This window comes from Mauremys mutica, chromosome 11 (assembly GCF_020497125.1).
Source record: "Mauremys mutica isolate MM-2020 ecotype Southern chromosome 11, ASM2049712v1, whole genome shotgun sequence".
NCBI classification, from domain to species: domain Eukaryota; kingdom Metazoa; phylum Chordata; order Testudines; family Geoemydidae; genus Mauremys; species Mauremys mutica.
This window is the reverse complement of record NC_059082.1, coordinates 56,103,130-56,118,573: the sequence shown is the minus strand read 5'-3', so window position 1 is coordinate 56,118,573 and position 15,444 is coordinate 56,103,130. Positions and strand designations below refer to the sequence as shown.

The 15,444-nt window shown below is 48.9% G+C and overlaps 1 protein-coding gene across 3 annotated transcripts in view; it reads left to right on the top strand.

Annotated features, from left to right (window-relative positions):
• The window catches only part of WDR90 (WD repeat domain 90), a 49,789-nt gene extending 37,480 nt beyond the window's left edge, over positions 1-12,309 (top strand). For all 3 annotated transcript variants that reach the window (XM_044980746.1, XM_044980745.1, XM_044980747.1), the window contains exons 34-43: positions 285-453; positions 871-982; positions 2,652-2,823; positions 3,706-3,828; positions 4,087-4,267; positions 4,786-4,916; positions 6,489-6,632; positions 8,250-8,369; positions 9,187-9,271; positions 11,268-12,309. In XM_044980746.1, the coding sequence (XP_044836681.1) occupies positions 285-453; positions 871-982; positions 2,652-2,823; positions 3,706-3,828; positions 4,087-4,267; positions 4,786-4,916; positions 6,489-6,632; positions 8,250-8,369; positions 9,187-9,271; positions 11,268-11,425 (1,395 nt within the window). In that variant the 3' untranslated portion in view covers positions 11,426-12,309. The remainder of the gene's footprint in view (positions 1-284; positions 454-870; positions 983-2,651; positions 2,824-3,705; positions 3,829-4,086; positions 4,268-4,785; positions 4,917-6,488; positions 6,633-8,249; positions 8,370-9,186; positions 9,272-11,267) is intronic.
• The last annotated feature ends 3,135 nt before the right edge of the window (positions 12,310-15,444 follow it).

Below are 15,444 nucleotides of genomic sequence, written 5' to 3'. Positions count from 1 at the left end.
CGACGGGAGAGTGTCTCCTGTTGATCCAGCGCGGTGTAGACACCGCAGTAGGTTTACCTAAGCTATGTTGACTCCAGCTACATTTTTCACGTAGCTGGAGTTGCGTAACTTAGGTCGACTTACCATGGTAGTGTACACATAGCCTCAGTGATGCAACACCTACTGGTGGTGACTGGTTTTCAGTTAATGCTAAAATATTGGGTGAATTAACTTAATTTGGGGGTGGTTTTTAAAAATAAACTATCATGATTTCTCTGACCCTGCTGCTTTTTGTTATGTGGCAGGTTCATAGAGCTTCCATCCCTGATATGCTAGGACAGGTGGAACTGACATCTCTCTGCTACAGCACCAACTACCTCCTTTATAGTGGGACCAACACGGGACAGATCTGCGTGTGGGACACACAGACCAACCGCTGTTTCATGACTTGGGAGGCTGATGAGGGTGAGATTGGTAAGTACAGATGCTACTGGCTTCTGACAGGATTGTGTCTTAAATTCCACAGAGACTTGAGAGGAAAGAAGAATCTTGGCCCTGCTGGACCCTGATTCAAGCTGTTTCTCAGTGCTCAAATGCTGAGTTACTGACAGATCCTAGAATTGGTTGGCACTAGATTCATGCCATACCTGGTGCAAGTATGCATGCATATTTCCTGTGCAATTGCTAAGAGGCCTGGGTTCAGCCTCCAACTTCTAGAAACCTCTGGATAGCAAACAAGAGGCCTTGGGTTCAGACTCCTGGTGGGATAGCCACTCCTCCTCCCAAACATTTACCAGCAAACTTAGTTGGTAGAGTCTATCAGTCCCTTTATAATGATCAACAAGTTTGGGTATTAATGTTGCATTAAGCATTTCCTTTCTGTTATCCTAGGTGTGCTTCTGTGTTGTGGCAACAGGCTGGTCAGTGGCAGCAACACCAAGAGAATTCGACTGTGGTCAGTGACAGCGGTGCAGGAGCTGAGGCTGAAAGGTTCTGATGCCAGGTGAGGTGGCTTGAGTGTGCAGTGTCTAACTCATGTGTGCACAAACCTGAAGAGAGAGGTTTGTGCTGAGATACATAGCTACTCAGTCCACTCTCTGGACATACTTTCTCCTTCCTCTTGTACCCCCTGAACACAGTAGGTGGTATCTTTTCATTAGCAGAGGTAGGCTTTTGACTAGCCTATGCAACTGTTTCCCTTGTCCTTTCATTCTTAGCTCCTCCTCTAAATTCCTGTGACTCTTGGTTCATTGGGTCTGGATTCTCTTGGAATTCAAGGTGGAAATTTCTGGCTGTTCCTTTCTTATCCTTGTCCCAAGGCGTTGGGGTTTAGAACATCTACAATTCTCTTTGTGTATGTCTGTGACAAGCCCAAGTATCAAATTTTTTGAACCAGACACAATTGGCATTTTCTTCATTGGCTTATTTTAGCATGTCCAGATAGGTATTTAATCCTGGTCAGGCTTAAAGAATGTTCCATCTCCTTACTGATCATGTCACTAGTGATAGACATTCTTGGTATTAAAAATATTTGGGTTTACCTCACCTGATCTCTGTCTTGGTGATTTGTAAAACCTCTTTTAGCAGGAAAGAGAATTGAATTTGTTTATTCTGTCTTGGAAAATCGCACCCCTTGCTGCCCCTTAACAACTGTGACTCCCTCTCTTCTCAGCGAAGTCTATCCCAGCACAATGTGGGGCCACCATCATCTTTACTACAGGAGTTCAGCCTGTGCAGACTACAGATCTTAGCATGCAGTATACACCATCCTGATCTGAGCAGCCTTCTGGTCTCCTTGGGATGTACTTCTGTCCTTTGTCTTAAGTTTTTATAAGGTGCCTGTCACCATTGTATCTAAGCAACCTAAAGGCAAGCTCAGCTTGCAATATGCTATATTTTGTTCAAGTTAAGTGTGGTCTTCGAATGCACTGTGAGCTGCTAATGCATCCCTCAGCTGAGCCAAGCTTTGCTGCCCCACTCTAGCTCTGAAATTCCAAGGAGAAGGAAATCTTCCCTGAATTCCTTTCCTCAGATTTCCTATCAAGACTTGTAATTCCTGTAGAATGACTCCAGCTCACTGCAGGAAGCCTGCTATTCAGTCAGTCTTTTGCCATGTAATCATTTGTCCCAGCCTTACATAAAGCTGCTTATTTTACTCCTCCACTTACATGGTACGTTGAACAAGGCAATACTGAGCTAATGTGTCTGCTCTACAATTCAGAACTCTTGCACGTGCTTTTGGCCTGTTGGAAAGCCAAGTCGACCTTAGTCGTCTTGTTAAACTAGACCATTTAGACAGCTAAGCCTTTTACAGCACAAGTATTTGATAAATATATTTGTATGTGTCAATTCTTCTCTTTTTCTACGTTTTTTTACCTGTGAAATATATTGGATCAAATTAAGGAGGCACAGTGGATGATCAAAATAATCCTTTTAGAACTTTTCCTATTTCCCCCAGAAAGGTGGTTACTCTGTATGGTTAAAGGTAGTCACTAGCTGCAGTTCTGATGAGCCCATCACTGTAGTATCTATGTAGTTAAAGATAACCATGTTGTCCTTACGGCAGTCCCAGACAGTTTTCCCATGAAGGTGGGATAATGGTTGTCTTCTACCAGCTTAAGGACGTAGCTAGTTATTTTGTATATTCCACTCTGGACTCCACTTTCCCCCAGGTCTAGCTCAGTCCTTTTGGAACACGAGATAACCCTGGATGGGACAATAGTTGGTGCAACCTTTGATGACTCTCTGGATATGGGAATCGTGGGCACCACTGCAGGAACACTGTGGTACATAAACTGGGCAGAGAGCACCAGCATCCGACTAATCAGCGGACACAAGAACAAGGTGAGAGGGATTGGAAGTGGGTTCCTGTGCTGTAAGGAAGCACATGTTCCAAGTGCCACCTGAGCCTGAGGTGCAACGCACTTTGAGGATGCTCACACTGCAGAAGGGCTGGGTAGGCCCTACTGAGAGAAATTGCACTGCTGGAGCCTTGACTAATACTGATAGGGCACTGTTGAAAGAGCTTTCACTGCAAACTAGGCAGTGTTGCCTAGTGAATAGAGCACTGCACTGTGACTTGAGAGACTATTCCAGGCTCTGCCACTGGCCTGCTGAGCAAGTCACTTCACTGCCTCAGTTTCCCCATCTGTAAAATGGGGGTGATGATACTGACCTCCTTTGTAAAGCACTGTGAGATCTGTGGATGAAAAGTGCTATAGAAGAGCTAATATTACCTAGCTCTTCCAAGAGAGAAAGATGGGACCTTGGATGAAAGGCACTCTAGAAGTGCAGTGTTATTTATTAGCTAGACTTCTCAAATGGATAAAGTGGTCTTCTGTTCAAATACTGGAAAAAGTGTCTGAAGGGTGTTAGTCTTAATGCTACACTGCACTACATTTGTGCCACTAAAAAGGGTTTGCCTGCTGGAAGAGGGGGTATCTAGATTGGTAATGGGATATGGCGATTTCCCTTCTAAGACCTTCATTATGGAGCAACCAGTCTGAACTTTGCAATTATGGTTCTAAATTTCCATTATAGCCCTCACTAATTTTAATTACCACCATCTCCTGGCGTCCATTACAAAATCTTCCTTTCTTTTCTTGTGTGCTGTCTCCTACCAGAGGAGAATTTGGTGGGGGCAGGGGAAGCTATGGGTAAGGAATAGGGGCTGATGTGCAACTTGCTTTGGCGTTTGTGGAGTGTCAGTCCCCTTTGTTGCTGCAGGTGAATGAAGTGACCTTCAGCCCTGATGAGTCTCACTGTGCCACGTGTGGGGAGGACGGCAGTGTGAGGGTTTGGTCTCTGGCCAGCATGGAGCTGGTGGTACAGTTTCAAGTGCTGAATCAGGTAATCATTTAGAGTGTGTCAATGTCCAATGTTGTCTTGATAGCAGCCACTGCCTGTTGTGGATGGGATCTCTTTGTCCTCACTGAATGAACTAGAGTTGGGAGAAATATTTGTAACTGAAGGTTTTAGGTATGAAATCTTTGTAGATTAGCAGCATTCACATGTCTTCATTGTGTGGGAGTGGAGAAGTAACTTGCACACATCTCCTTGGAACATACTGCTCCTCCTTCCCAGGTCTCTAATCTCGTTCCTTTGCAGAGCTGCCAGTGTTTGGCCTGGAGCCCTGTCCCCATCTCCCGCGGTGGGGCTGAGGGTCAGCATGTTGTGGCAGGGTACAGCGATGGCACCATCCGTGTGTTCAGCATTTCAAGGACAGAGATGGAACTGAAAATGCACCCACACTCCGTTGCGCTGACTGCAATTGCCTACTCTGCAGATGGTGAGATCACATGCTGCTTTCCATAACCAATCCATTGGTGCTGCTTCAAGGAGCATAGTTTGGCCTTGGAGCTCCATTTCTCTGTGCTTGGAGGAGACAGCTCTAACCTCCAGCCACTCCAAATACTGGTGACCCTCCCAAGGCCCTGGGACAGATTCTAAGGTGGAGAATTGAAGTCGATGAAACTATGCCAGTTCACACCAGCTGCATATCTGGCACCATGTCATCCTGGGTATGCCATGGGACAGTAGCTTTGGTACAGGGACTTGGCACATAATGAAGCTTTCTTCTGCTCAAAACTCATGCTAACTATTTTTCTGAAGCAGTGTTTCAAACTGAAGTAAATGTTCCTGTGTCCTCTCATCTCACCTCTCCTCTCTCACCCCCAGGACCAGATTGTTCCAGCTCCGGCATGCGCTCGGAAAGCTTGAGTCAGGCATACCTGCAGACTTCCCCTTTTGGCTTTTTTTCTCCATCTGCAGGAAGTTGATTAGCTCTCTCCTCTCCCTTATCTGCAGGAGAAATCATCTTGTCTGGAGGCAAGGATGGGCTAATGGCTGTCAGCAGCCCTCGGACTGGAATGACCATTCGTGTGCTCATTGACCATAAAGGATCCCCCATCACTGTCATCCAGTGCACAAGGAAACAGGTGAGGCCTGAGTCCAGCTGCTGTGGCACTCTTACACTAGAGCACAGTGTCCATTGTACTGTTACTCCATGGCCATAGAAAGCTGCAGATATGGGGACAGATTAATTACTGAGCTGCTTCATTTACTGTCCCTCTACATGATTTCCTTCTCTAGCCTATGCCACCTCCACAGAATCTTGGTCGGTTTGTTTAGGACAGGGGTGGGGAAACTTTTTGGCCTGAGGGCCACTTCGGGGTTCTAAAACTGTATGGAGTGCTGGGTAGGGAAGGCTGTGCCTCCCCAAACAGCCAGGCACCCTTCCCCTATCCGCCCCCTCCCACTTCTCACCCCCTGACTGCCCCCCTCAGAACTTCCAACCCATCCAACCCCCCCTGCTCCTTGTGCCCTGGCCACCACCTCCCAGGACCCTCCGCCCCTAACCGCCCCCCTGCGACCCCTCCCCCATCCAATCCACCCCCTCCCCTGCTCCCTGTCCCCTAACTGCCCTGCCCCCTATCCACACTCCCGCCCCCTGACAGGCCCCCCGGGACTCTCACGTCTATTCTACCCCCCGTTCCCCATCCCCTTCTGCTCCCCCACCAGAAGCTCCACCCCAGTCAACTGCTCCTTGTCCCCTGACTGCCCCCCAGGACTCCCTGCCCCTTATCCAACCCCTCGACTCCCCACCCCCTTACCATGCCGCTCAGAGCAGCAGGATTGGCAGCTGCACCGCCCAGCTGGAGCCAGCCACGACGCCACGCTGCCTAGCAGGAGCTCGCAGCCCCGCCGCCCAGAGCGCTGGCGGTATGGCAAGCTGAGGCTGCTGGGGCGGGGGGACAGTAGGGGAGGTCTAGCCTCCCTGGCCGGGAGCTCAAGGGCTGGGCAGGACGGTCCTGCGGGCCGTAGTTTGCCCACCTCTGGTTTAGGAGTATCTTCAATAGAGTAAAGTCAAGCATGATAGGGTGCAGTAGTAGTATAATGCACACAGTGTGGGTGGGTCCTCAGCTTTCCACCAGCCAGGGGAGCTGAATGTCTAATCACCTGCTGCTTTTCCCTTGCTACCAAAAGTAGCACTTGAAGCTCCAAAGAACTTGAGGAGTTCTTCTGCAAGACCAGGACGTATCCACCACTAACTGTGCCGATGGAGTGGGAGAGGGAATTTGATGCTTTTTTATAAAGGAGACCATGATAGTGCTGGCTAGAGCCAGCACAGTGAAGTTAGATGCTACAATCACTTGCCACATACTCTCCGCCAACGAACAATCTGAAGGAACCCTGTTCCTTCAACCCTGAGCTTAGAGAAAATTTTGCCACAAACTGCTGGGTCGTTTTAATGGGTACGGACATCTACTGAGTGCCAGTCTGAGGCACTAAGCCTGTTTCACTTGTGATAAAATAGACTTAAGCACTATTCTCCAGATGGGAAAATCTTATGCATTAATCCTCTGTCATTAATCCCCTGCTCTCGAAGATTTTAGTGCAGATAAGCTTTTGCACTGTGACAGTCTATTAGTGTTCAGCTTTATTTGAAAGCTCTGCTGTGTTATTACTTTATGTCAGTACAATCATAACTGTGCTTTTATATTCTGTAGTACCATGACTTTGGCGTTGAAGATGGTGAACTCTGGTTGGCTGCAAGTTCAGATCGACGTGTCAGTGTCTGGGTCTCTGCCTGGCTGAAGGATAAATGTGAGCTCATCGATTGGCTAAGCTTCCCAGCTCCTGCAAGCCCAGAGGTAAGATTAAACCTTACTGACTATATAATATGTATATTCAGCATTACAGCCAGGGGCGGCTCTAGACATTTCGCCGCCCCAAGCACGGCGGCATGCCGCGGGGGGCGCTCTGCCGGTCGCCGGTCCCACGGCTCCGGTTGACCTCCCGCAGGCGTGCCTGCAGAGGGTCCGCTGGTCCCGTGGCACGCCGAAGGCTGGCTACCTGCCGCCCTCCCGGCAACCGGCAGAGCGCCCCCCGTGGCATGCCGCCCCAATCACGCGCTTGGCGTGCTGAGGCCTGGAGCCGCCCCTGATTACAGCCAAAGTCAGGAGTAGAGCAGATCCCTCCAACACCCATGCAGTATTACCTATTTCTGCTTGCAAAACGTTTACCTAAGAACCGTTAACAACCAAGCTGTGTGTATATAAACAGAACAGTGTGTGGTTTTGAATCTTTCTTTAAGATGTAGATTTGCAATGTGAATGCAGCACTGCACTATTCCTGAGAGGGTATTTGCTTTGTAAGCATTTCAAGTCAAAAAATTAAATTTGCAAATAGTTGGTACCTCTGTGCTATACAAAACACAGGGACAGGATTTTTTTGAGAATATGAACCAGGAGTCAGCAAGGTCGGTATACAAAGAGGGAACTAATTTGGCTGCTCAGAAATAGCATTGGTGTTCTGATCTAGTAGGCTCATGGTTACATAGGTTACTACAGCCTACTAGATCAGGAATTTCGCATGGAACATCCTAAGTGTACGGCACTTCACAGAACACTTAGGCAGGGTCCCTGACCAGAACTTCTGCCCCAAATTAGATACAAGACCTAGGACAACAGTTGAGACATGAGACAGTGAGGAGATTGATGTAAGAAGGCTTTGGGAAAGAAGTGGGTTTGGGGGAAGAGGAGGATCCTTACTGCACAGGAAGTGGAGTGGTATGTGGCAGAATGTAAGTGGTAGGTAACTCTTCTGATATGAAGCAGCGGCTCATCAGATTATCAACCTTAAGCTTAATCAGTCTTAGATACTGCATTGGCAGATTCAGCAATAAGTCCGGTGACGCCATTTAAAGTTTTTTCTATTTGTCCTCAAATGTTAAAGAGGTAGTCGCACTCACTGTGCAGGCAATGGGCTCTCCAGCTGAGTTCTCACCACAATGAATTGGAATGAGTTTTATTGTTTCAACTAGATTGGCATCCAGTACCAGGGATTTGATCTTTCTGAAACTATTTTGACTCCCTGAGAAATTAACAACCCCATCATATCCATGACTTACTCCAATATTTGCTCCTAGCAGTGTAAATGATGCTGGGTGGTATTCAGTATGTTAAATCCTGCTTATGTCATATGATCCTACCACAGCATACAGCGGAGACTCATGTTAGGTTCCCAGGTCGATATACATTTGTTCTTCATTCGTTAGCAGTGAGCACATCTGTGTTGGAGTGCAGCATAAGAACAGGGAAGGTTCCTCCTCAATATTAACTGCATAGTGCAGTGGGTCACAAGCTTCTGCTGCTGACGGATCCAAAGAGGAAATGCTGACACACCTAACCACTCTCCTTTCTTTTTCCCAGCATGCCTGGCCTTGCTGAAATAAGCTAATTCTGCTCCTTTTTTGTTTCCCTTCCTAGGCCCCTAGCAGTCTCCCTCCTAGCCTGGCGGCTTTCTGTCCTTGGGACAATGGTACTTTGGTGTACGTAGGCTTTGGGATGCAGAAGGAGATCCTCTTTTACAGCTTGCGCCAGAAACAGGTACACTGTGTCTTCCCTCTCCAACCTGCCATCCTCAATGAGGCAAGTTCCCGAGAGGAGTTACAAATTACTACAAACTCCTCTGTGCTGATATTGGAAAACTGTGGCATTCATCCTGGTCACTGAGTCCAGCTTTAGCTCATGGCGAGTGACACACAACAAAAATAATACAGAGGATAATGTGGTGCTCCTCATGGCGTTGGAAACCTAAAGGTCAAACAGATGTAGCATGGGAATGCTGCAGTGAAAGATAGCCAGATGCTGGAGTGTCGGTATTCTCTGTGGCACCCCGATATACAGAGCAGCACCCAGTGTAACTGATGTGGGCCAGCAGTCAAGCAGTTGAAATAGAATGAAACATGATACATGTGTGTGGTAGGGTTGGGGATGGTAGATTCCACCTAACAGACAGTTAATGGTACGGCTTTTCATTCCCACAAACCTCTTTAAGTCTGACAACAGTCACCTGTGAATAGCCGGGGGTGCTGAGGCTCAAGATAGAGCTGCATGCGTGAAGCTTGCAAAGCACCTGGCTGCTGCCACTGCTCTGTTTTTTGCTTTCGTGAACATTAATATTCTCAGAGGTAACATCTTTTATTGGACCAGTTTCTGTTGGTGAAAGAGACAAGCTTGAAACTCTTAAGACTGCTCTGGAAATGAAGAGCTTGGCAGCTTCTGAGCTCAGAGGGGCTGTGCAGCTGTCAATGCTGGTGACCGTCTGTCAGCTGGCCTCCAGCAGAGTGTCAGTTAACGGCTCTATTCTGCTGCACAATCATTTAGAAGAACTGGTGTCAATGTTTCTCTTGCTTTCATGCAGGTAGTCGAGAAGATCCCCTTGTCGCACTTTGCCACGTCGCTGAGCCTGTCTCCAGCAGCGCACTTCCTGGCTGTGGGCTTCAATGGTAAGTGTCCAGAGGACATGCTTAAGTCAAACACTGCCACACATGGATCCCCTCCTTCCTGGCATACTGCTAGTGGTGGCTGCACCAGTTCACCTGTGATTCTGGGGTTGTCTCCCATTCCCCATCTCTGCATGAACAGCCAAGTCTTTCTTCTTAGTTAGCAACCAAAAAACCCCGCTTCTTTATGTGGAGGTACTGCCTGTGGGATGCAGGGAGTTTCCTCCATCTCCATGAGCAGGATGTGCTTTGATCTGGCAGAAAAAGGCATCATGAGATCCCATGGTTGAAAGCTGAAGTTAGACAAATTCAGACTAGAAATAAAACACCATTTTGTTTACAGTGCAGGTAATTAACCACTGGAACAACTTACTGAGGGATGTGGTGGATTTTCCATCTCTCTAAATGAAGACTGGGTGTCTTTGTGAAACAGATCAGGTTCTCCAACTTCATTGCACCGCAACCCCCTTCTGACAACAAAAATTACTACATGACCCCAGGACAGGGACCCACGCCTGAGCCCTACCACCTCACGTGGGGGGGCCAAAGCCCAAGCATGAGCCCTATGGCCCAAAGCCAGAGCGCTGCAGTCCCAGCCAGGGGGCCTGTAACCTAAGCCCCGATGCCCAGGGCTGAAGCCCTCAGGCTTCAGCTTCAGCACCAGGTGGTGGGACTCGGGCTTCAGCCCTGGGCTCCAGCAAGTCTAAGCCAGTCCTGGCAACCCCATTAAAATGGGGTCGGGACCCACTTTGGGGTCCCAACCCACAGTTTGAGAACCGCTGCTCTAGCTCAAACAGAAATTATGAGCTAGATGCAGGAATCACTGGCTGAGGTTTTCTGCCCTATATTATGCAGGAGGTTGGGCTAGATGAGCATATTGGTCCCTTCTGACTTTAAAATTTATGCATTTATGTCCTCCTCGTTGAGAACACTTCATTAAATTGTCTCCTTGTCTCTAAGTTTGCCAGGAAAGCTCTAAATGACGCAATATCTCTAAGTGCATGTTCTGCAGCGTATGTTCTGTGGCCTGACAGTCTGACAAACAGCATGGCACTGCCATTGTCACACCCCCTCATACTGATTACCAGCCACTAATTGCCAGCTTGCTTCTGTTAGCAACCCTTCCACATCTCTCAGCTAATCAAGGAGCAGTTTCAGTGTGTGGGGGAAGGTTTCCCTACAAACTCAGGGCAAGATGGTAATTATCAGTAAACAGCTTAACAGAATAAAACAGACGAGGGTGGGAGCTTTTACTTTATTAGAGGACCTTGGGCACAAAGAAACTGCCTTCAACTCTTAATCCCGCTGGCTCCCCCATTCCACCAGCATTGCTGTTTCTAGTATAGAGCTAGGGAACGAGAGGCACCCATCTGTGTGTCTTTATGCACATCCATGGGTGCAGGGAAAGTGACTCAGCTCTGCAGTTCTTGAACCCTAAGTCCTCACAAGGAGGGAGATTGGTCCATGGAATTGTGAAAGAATCTCTTTCCCTTTCCCATCAAGGTGACCGATTCCAATCCTGGCCAGAACAGCAGTGACCTATGTATGTTTGACCCCAGTGAAAGGAGCAGGGTGGCTTGTGGGAGAGAAAAGCTGTGTCGTTTCAATTCCTCTCAGACAAGAGCACACAGCACAAAAACCACAGTTGTGGTTGGCTCTAGTTGCCAGCAAGGATTCCAGTCTCTAATGAATAAACATGGAGATTGAATTATCCTTAGAGGTGGCCCCTCTCGCTCCTAGACGAGACATGTGACCAGCAGCAGGGGATCATTGTAAGAGAGGTTGCCCCGTTTCTGTGTCTGTTATGCAAATAGAGAGATTTGCTCTCCATTGCTGTCATGCCCTTCACAAAACGGAATGTACTTTACTTCTAAAACTGGAGAGGGCTGCAAGGGGACTCTGATATAGCAAGTAGCATCCCAGAAGTGTTGGCTTTTCTATGTGCCAAAGGGTGTGGGTCAGTTTCTGAGTCTGGGATGTGGCTGTGTTTGCTCCACAGAGCGTGTACTGAGGCTGATTGACTGTACGACGAGAACAGAACAAGACTTTGTGGGGCACGATGACTCCGTTCACCTCTGCAGATTCACCCCTTCGGGCAAACGCCTCTTCACGGCTTCCTACAATGAAATCCTGGTGTGGGAGATAACGAGCACATGAACTGAGCCAGCTTGGCTCCTCCCAGAGTTGAGAGAGGTTTTCTAAACAACTGTTTTACTCCGGCATGAATCGAGGAAGATAACGTGAGAAGAGAAATGTTTCCATCTGTCTCGGGCTGTTAGCAACTGAATAAATCTGATCCAGACCCTTGCAATCCTCAGTCACTGCTGGGTAGTAATCCCCTTTCAGTCTCTACCAGCCATTGTGTTCCAGTTCACAAGGCACAGCACCCAAACTAACCAGAAACTGGGGTTGGCCGGTATTTAATCATAAATCTAATTCTGCTTTAACATGCAACCTGACTTACAGGATGTGAAATGAATTTGGGGTCTTAGTGGACAGTATCCAAATCAGAAAGGGCACCCTCACAGTTGGTACCTTCTTGGCAGTCTAAGCAGAGGCTGAGAATTGAATGGGGAAAGAAGACTGGATTCCTCTCTCCTCCACTAGGAGTGGTCCACCAGGTCAGGACTAAGGAACACTGCAGTGTCAGGGAAGGGAAGCTTTTTCTGCCACTGCCTGTGCTGTGTTCTGTGGTTAAATGGAGGACAATTTCCAGGGCTGTCAAGCCAGCGTCTTTCACTCACACTAACATCCCTTGCAAAAGAAAACACCGCACATGCTCATGAAAGAGATGGCTGTACCTTGACCTCTTTCTGTTTTCATGCTCCTTCAGGGTTTTCATTCCTAGGCTCTCTGTGGGCGGGAGTCTGGTGTGCCCCACCTGATGCAGACACGTGGCATTTTTATTTGTAAATTATCAGGACCCAGTGGCTCCGGGTGTCATTTTGTATGTAACATAGCATCAATTTTTATTGGGAAGAGTTTTGTATTGGTTTTTATAAGCTGTATAGTTCTTAAATAAAAGTGTTGGGTTGATTTTCTGTCTGGTTGGTTCACCCTAGTTTCTTTGTCAGTAGCATTTCTAGTCGGATCTGCGTGTGACAATGTAGAACTTATTCCAAAAAGGGTGCCCATTCAGTCTGCCTGCAGATATGCCTTTCGCACCACAGCGAGGAACTGAACTAGGGAGAACCCTTTCCCAGATTCAAATCTAATGAAGTAGAGTCTCTGTCATTCTCTCTCGCTGCTCCTTTGCAGCTGCAGTCTTGGATGTTAAGTCTAAATTCTGTTGCTTCGTGCATTGACAGGAGGCATAATTGTGTCACTTACCTGAAGAAATTAGCTGAATGAGCTATAATTCTGCATTACAATGCTGCTCTGTTTCACCAGAGTTAATACAGAGTAACTTTATTGTCTCTGGAGTTGCACTGCTGTAACTGAGATCAGAATCTGGCCCAAAGGCTCCTGCTTTGGTGCAAGGCATGTTTAGCTGGCTGAGTTGTTTTTAAATCATACAAGTGGTGACTGAGGAGTGCTGAGAACACTAGACAGTAATACTCCTCTTTAGTGGTCCACTGTGCTCTTCTCTGCACTTACTCCCTTGGGCCAGATTCTGCAATGCAGCTCTGAAGGCAAAGGGAGTTCTGAGCATGGAGCAGATACACAATTGGACCTCCTGGATCATTACTGGATCAGTGATATTGGTGTTGCAGTGTTTGAGGAGATCATCTTGCTGCTACAAACCATACATGCACGATAGAAAATAGCCCCAGCTTCAAACTTCTGCTGTGTCATTCTGGAAACGGGGAGTTTTAGAGAGGCAGCAGGAGCACCAGCTAGGAGGGAGAAAGTGGCATGATGAGCACATCAAGGCACTTCTAAGACAAATGGTGCCTGTCTGAAACTCCAGTTATATGATGAACCTCCTTGGTTTCAGGGGAGGAGCTACTGTCCTGCTTTGGGATGTCAGGGTAGAAACTAGAAGGCTGTCTTCTGACTGCACAACATGCCATGTATGTCTTGAAACCTAATCTTAATCAATCAGGCTTAATGTTTCAGGCTGCATGTTGATCAACAGCTGTGATCAAGAGCACCCCTGCCACCTACCAGATTTGAGTCGTGTACAGGCAAGTGTATTTAGTGGGTGAACGTGGAGTCCACACCCAACACTGGATGCTGTCAGAGGTGGGATGTTCAAATAGAAGAACTGCTGGTTTGTTGCAGCATGGCAAATCTTACATACCTGACCAGTGGCAACCATAGCTTTGCTATAACCTGGCAATGAGAAGGGACAATCTGCTGACACCGACATGAGCTGATGGATCAGGAGTATGTGTACTGGCAAAGGAAATATGGTGTTAAAACCAAGCAACTATTCTAAGGGGCCGAGCTGCCCTACCAGGAAAACCTTCATTCTCTCTTTAAGAGAGCGCCACTCGGGTCTGTGTGTGTAGTTGCTGCATGTTTTAACAGCAGAAATTCTAAAGTAGTTAAACCAATTGTGGGTGTGTTCTCCTTTCTGCAGTTTTCCATTAGGGTGGACTGCAAACACTGCAAAACAGGCATGTGGGACAAGTAGGTAATGATGGGGTTAGGGTGTATGGGATGGTGGAGTTCATCAGTTTATGACTGCAAAATGGGCTCAAATTTTAGCAACTGTGTAACACGGAGAGGATTGCATTGGCAACATCCCAGGGTTCTGAGAGTTGTTCTTAATTTGCATTGGTCCAATTATGCACCGAGTGGTTGACTGCAGCATCAGGATGTTTTAGCTTGCAATGTGCCATCCCTCTCTGCATGCAGGAGACCCTTGCATGCAGGAACCTGAGATTCCTGTTATCTGCACCCAACCCAAGCGTTTTGGATTAGGACAGAGCATTGTCTACTGAGAGCTGTATCTAGGGCAGGGGAGGGCAAACTATGGCCCATGGGCTGGATCTGGCCCACCGGCCGTTTTAAGCTGACCCGCAAGCCGCACCACGCGGCTCGGCCCTGCTCCAGCCGGGGTGCTGGGTCGGGGGCCGGACCACACGGCTTGGCCCCATTCCGGCACTTCATCCAGGGCAGCCGGGCCATGCAGCTTGGCCCCGCTCCGCTGCTCTGGTCGGGGGCCACATCATAAGGCTCCCGGAAGCCATGGCATGGTCCTGCTCCATCTACGCATGCCAATGGGAGCTGCATGGGCGGTGTCTGCGGATGAGGCAGCGTGCAGAGCCGCCTGGGCTGCGCCTCCACATAGGAGCCAGAGAACAGACACGCTACTGCTTCTGGGAGCCGCTTGAGGTAAGCCCCGCTCAGAGCCTGCACCCCCTGAGCCTCTCCCCACACCCCAACACCCTGCTGCAGTCCTGATGCCCCTCCCCCTCTCCAAACCCCTCAATCCCAGCCCGGAGCACCCTCTTGCACCCCAAAACTCTCATCCCCAGCCCCACCTGAGAGCCTGCACCCCCAGCTGGAACCTGCACCTCGATCCCCCTCCCCCCCTCCGAACCCCTCGGGCCCAGCCCAGAGCACCCTCCTGCACCCCAAACTCCTCAGCCCCAGAGCCCGCACCCCCTCACACACCCCAACCCCAATTTTGTGAGCATTCATGGCCTGCCATACAATTTCTATTCCCCCACGTGGCCCTCGAGCCAAAAAGTTTGCCCACCCCTGATCTAGGGGCTAGGACAGAAGCATGCTGGCCCTCTCGCCATTGTGGACCAGGTTGTGTGTGAAAGAGGTGGTTGGGTTGCCCAGGGTTCGAACTCAGGCTCGAGCCTAACCCTCCTTCCATCTGCTCACAAATTGTGTTAGCCCAGGGCTCAGACTCAAGGTCCCAGAACCCCAGGGGCTGGAGGGTCTGAGCCTGAGTCAAGGCCAGGATTCAAGTTCAGGTCCTACTGTTCGGCAGTGTAAATGCAGCCCCAGTGGACGTGTGCTCTGGGAATCCACCCCCAGGCTGACTTTCTCTGTCCTCGGGACAACCAAGTTGGGTGGGCGGGTGGCCGTCAAATTTTCCGACAGTGCATCCTGAACATGGGGCTAGAGCAACCCCATTTTGGGAGGGCGCTAGGTACTCTGGGCTCGGGGGGCTGGACTCGGGCCCAGGTTGGGTCCCAGGGTTCACTTCCTAACCAGGGGCTGCATGTAGATGCTCAAGCCAGGGGCTGCACCACCTCCCACCCCGAGCCGGC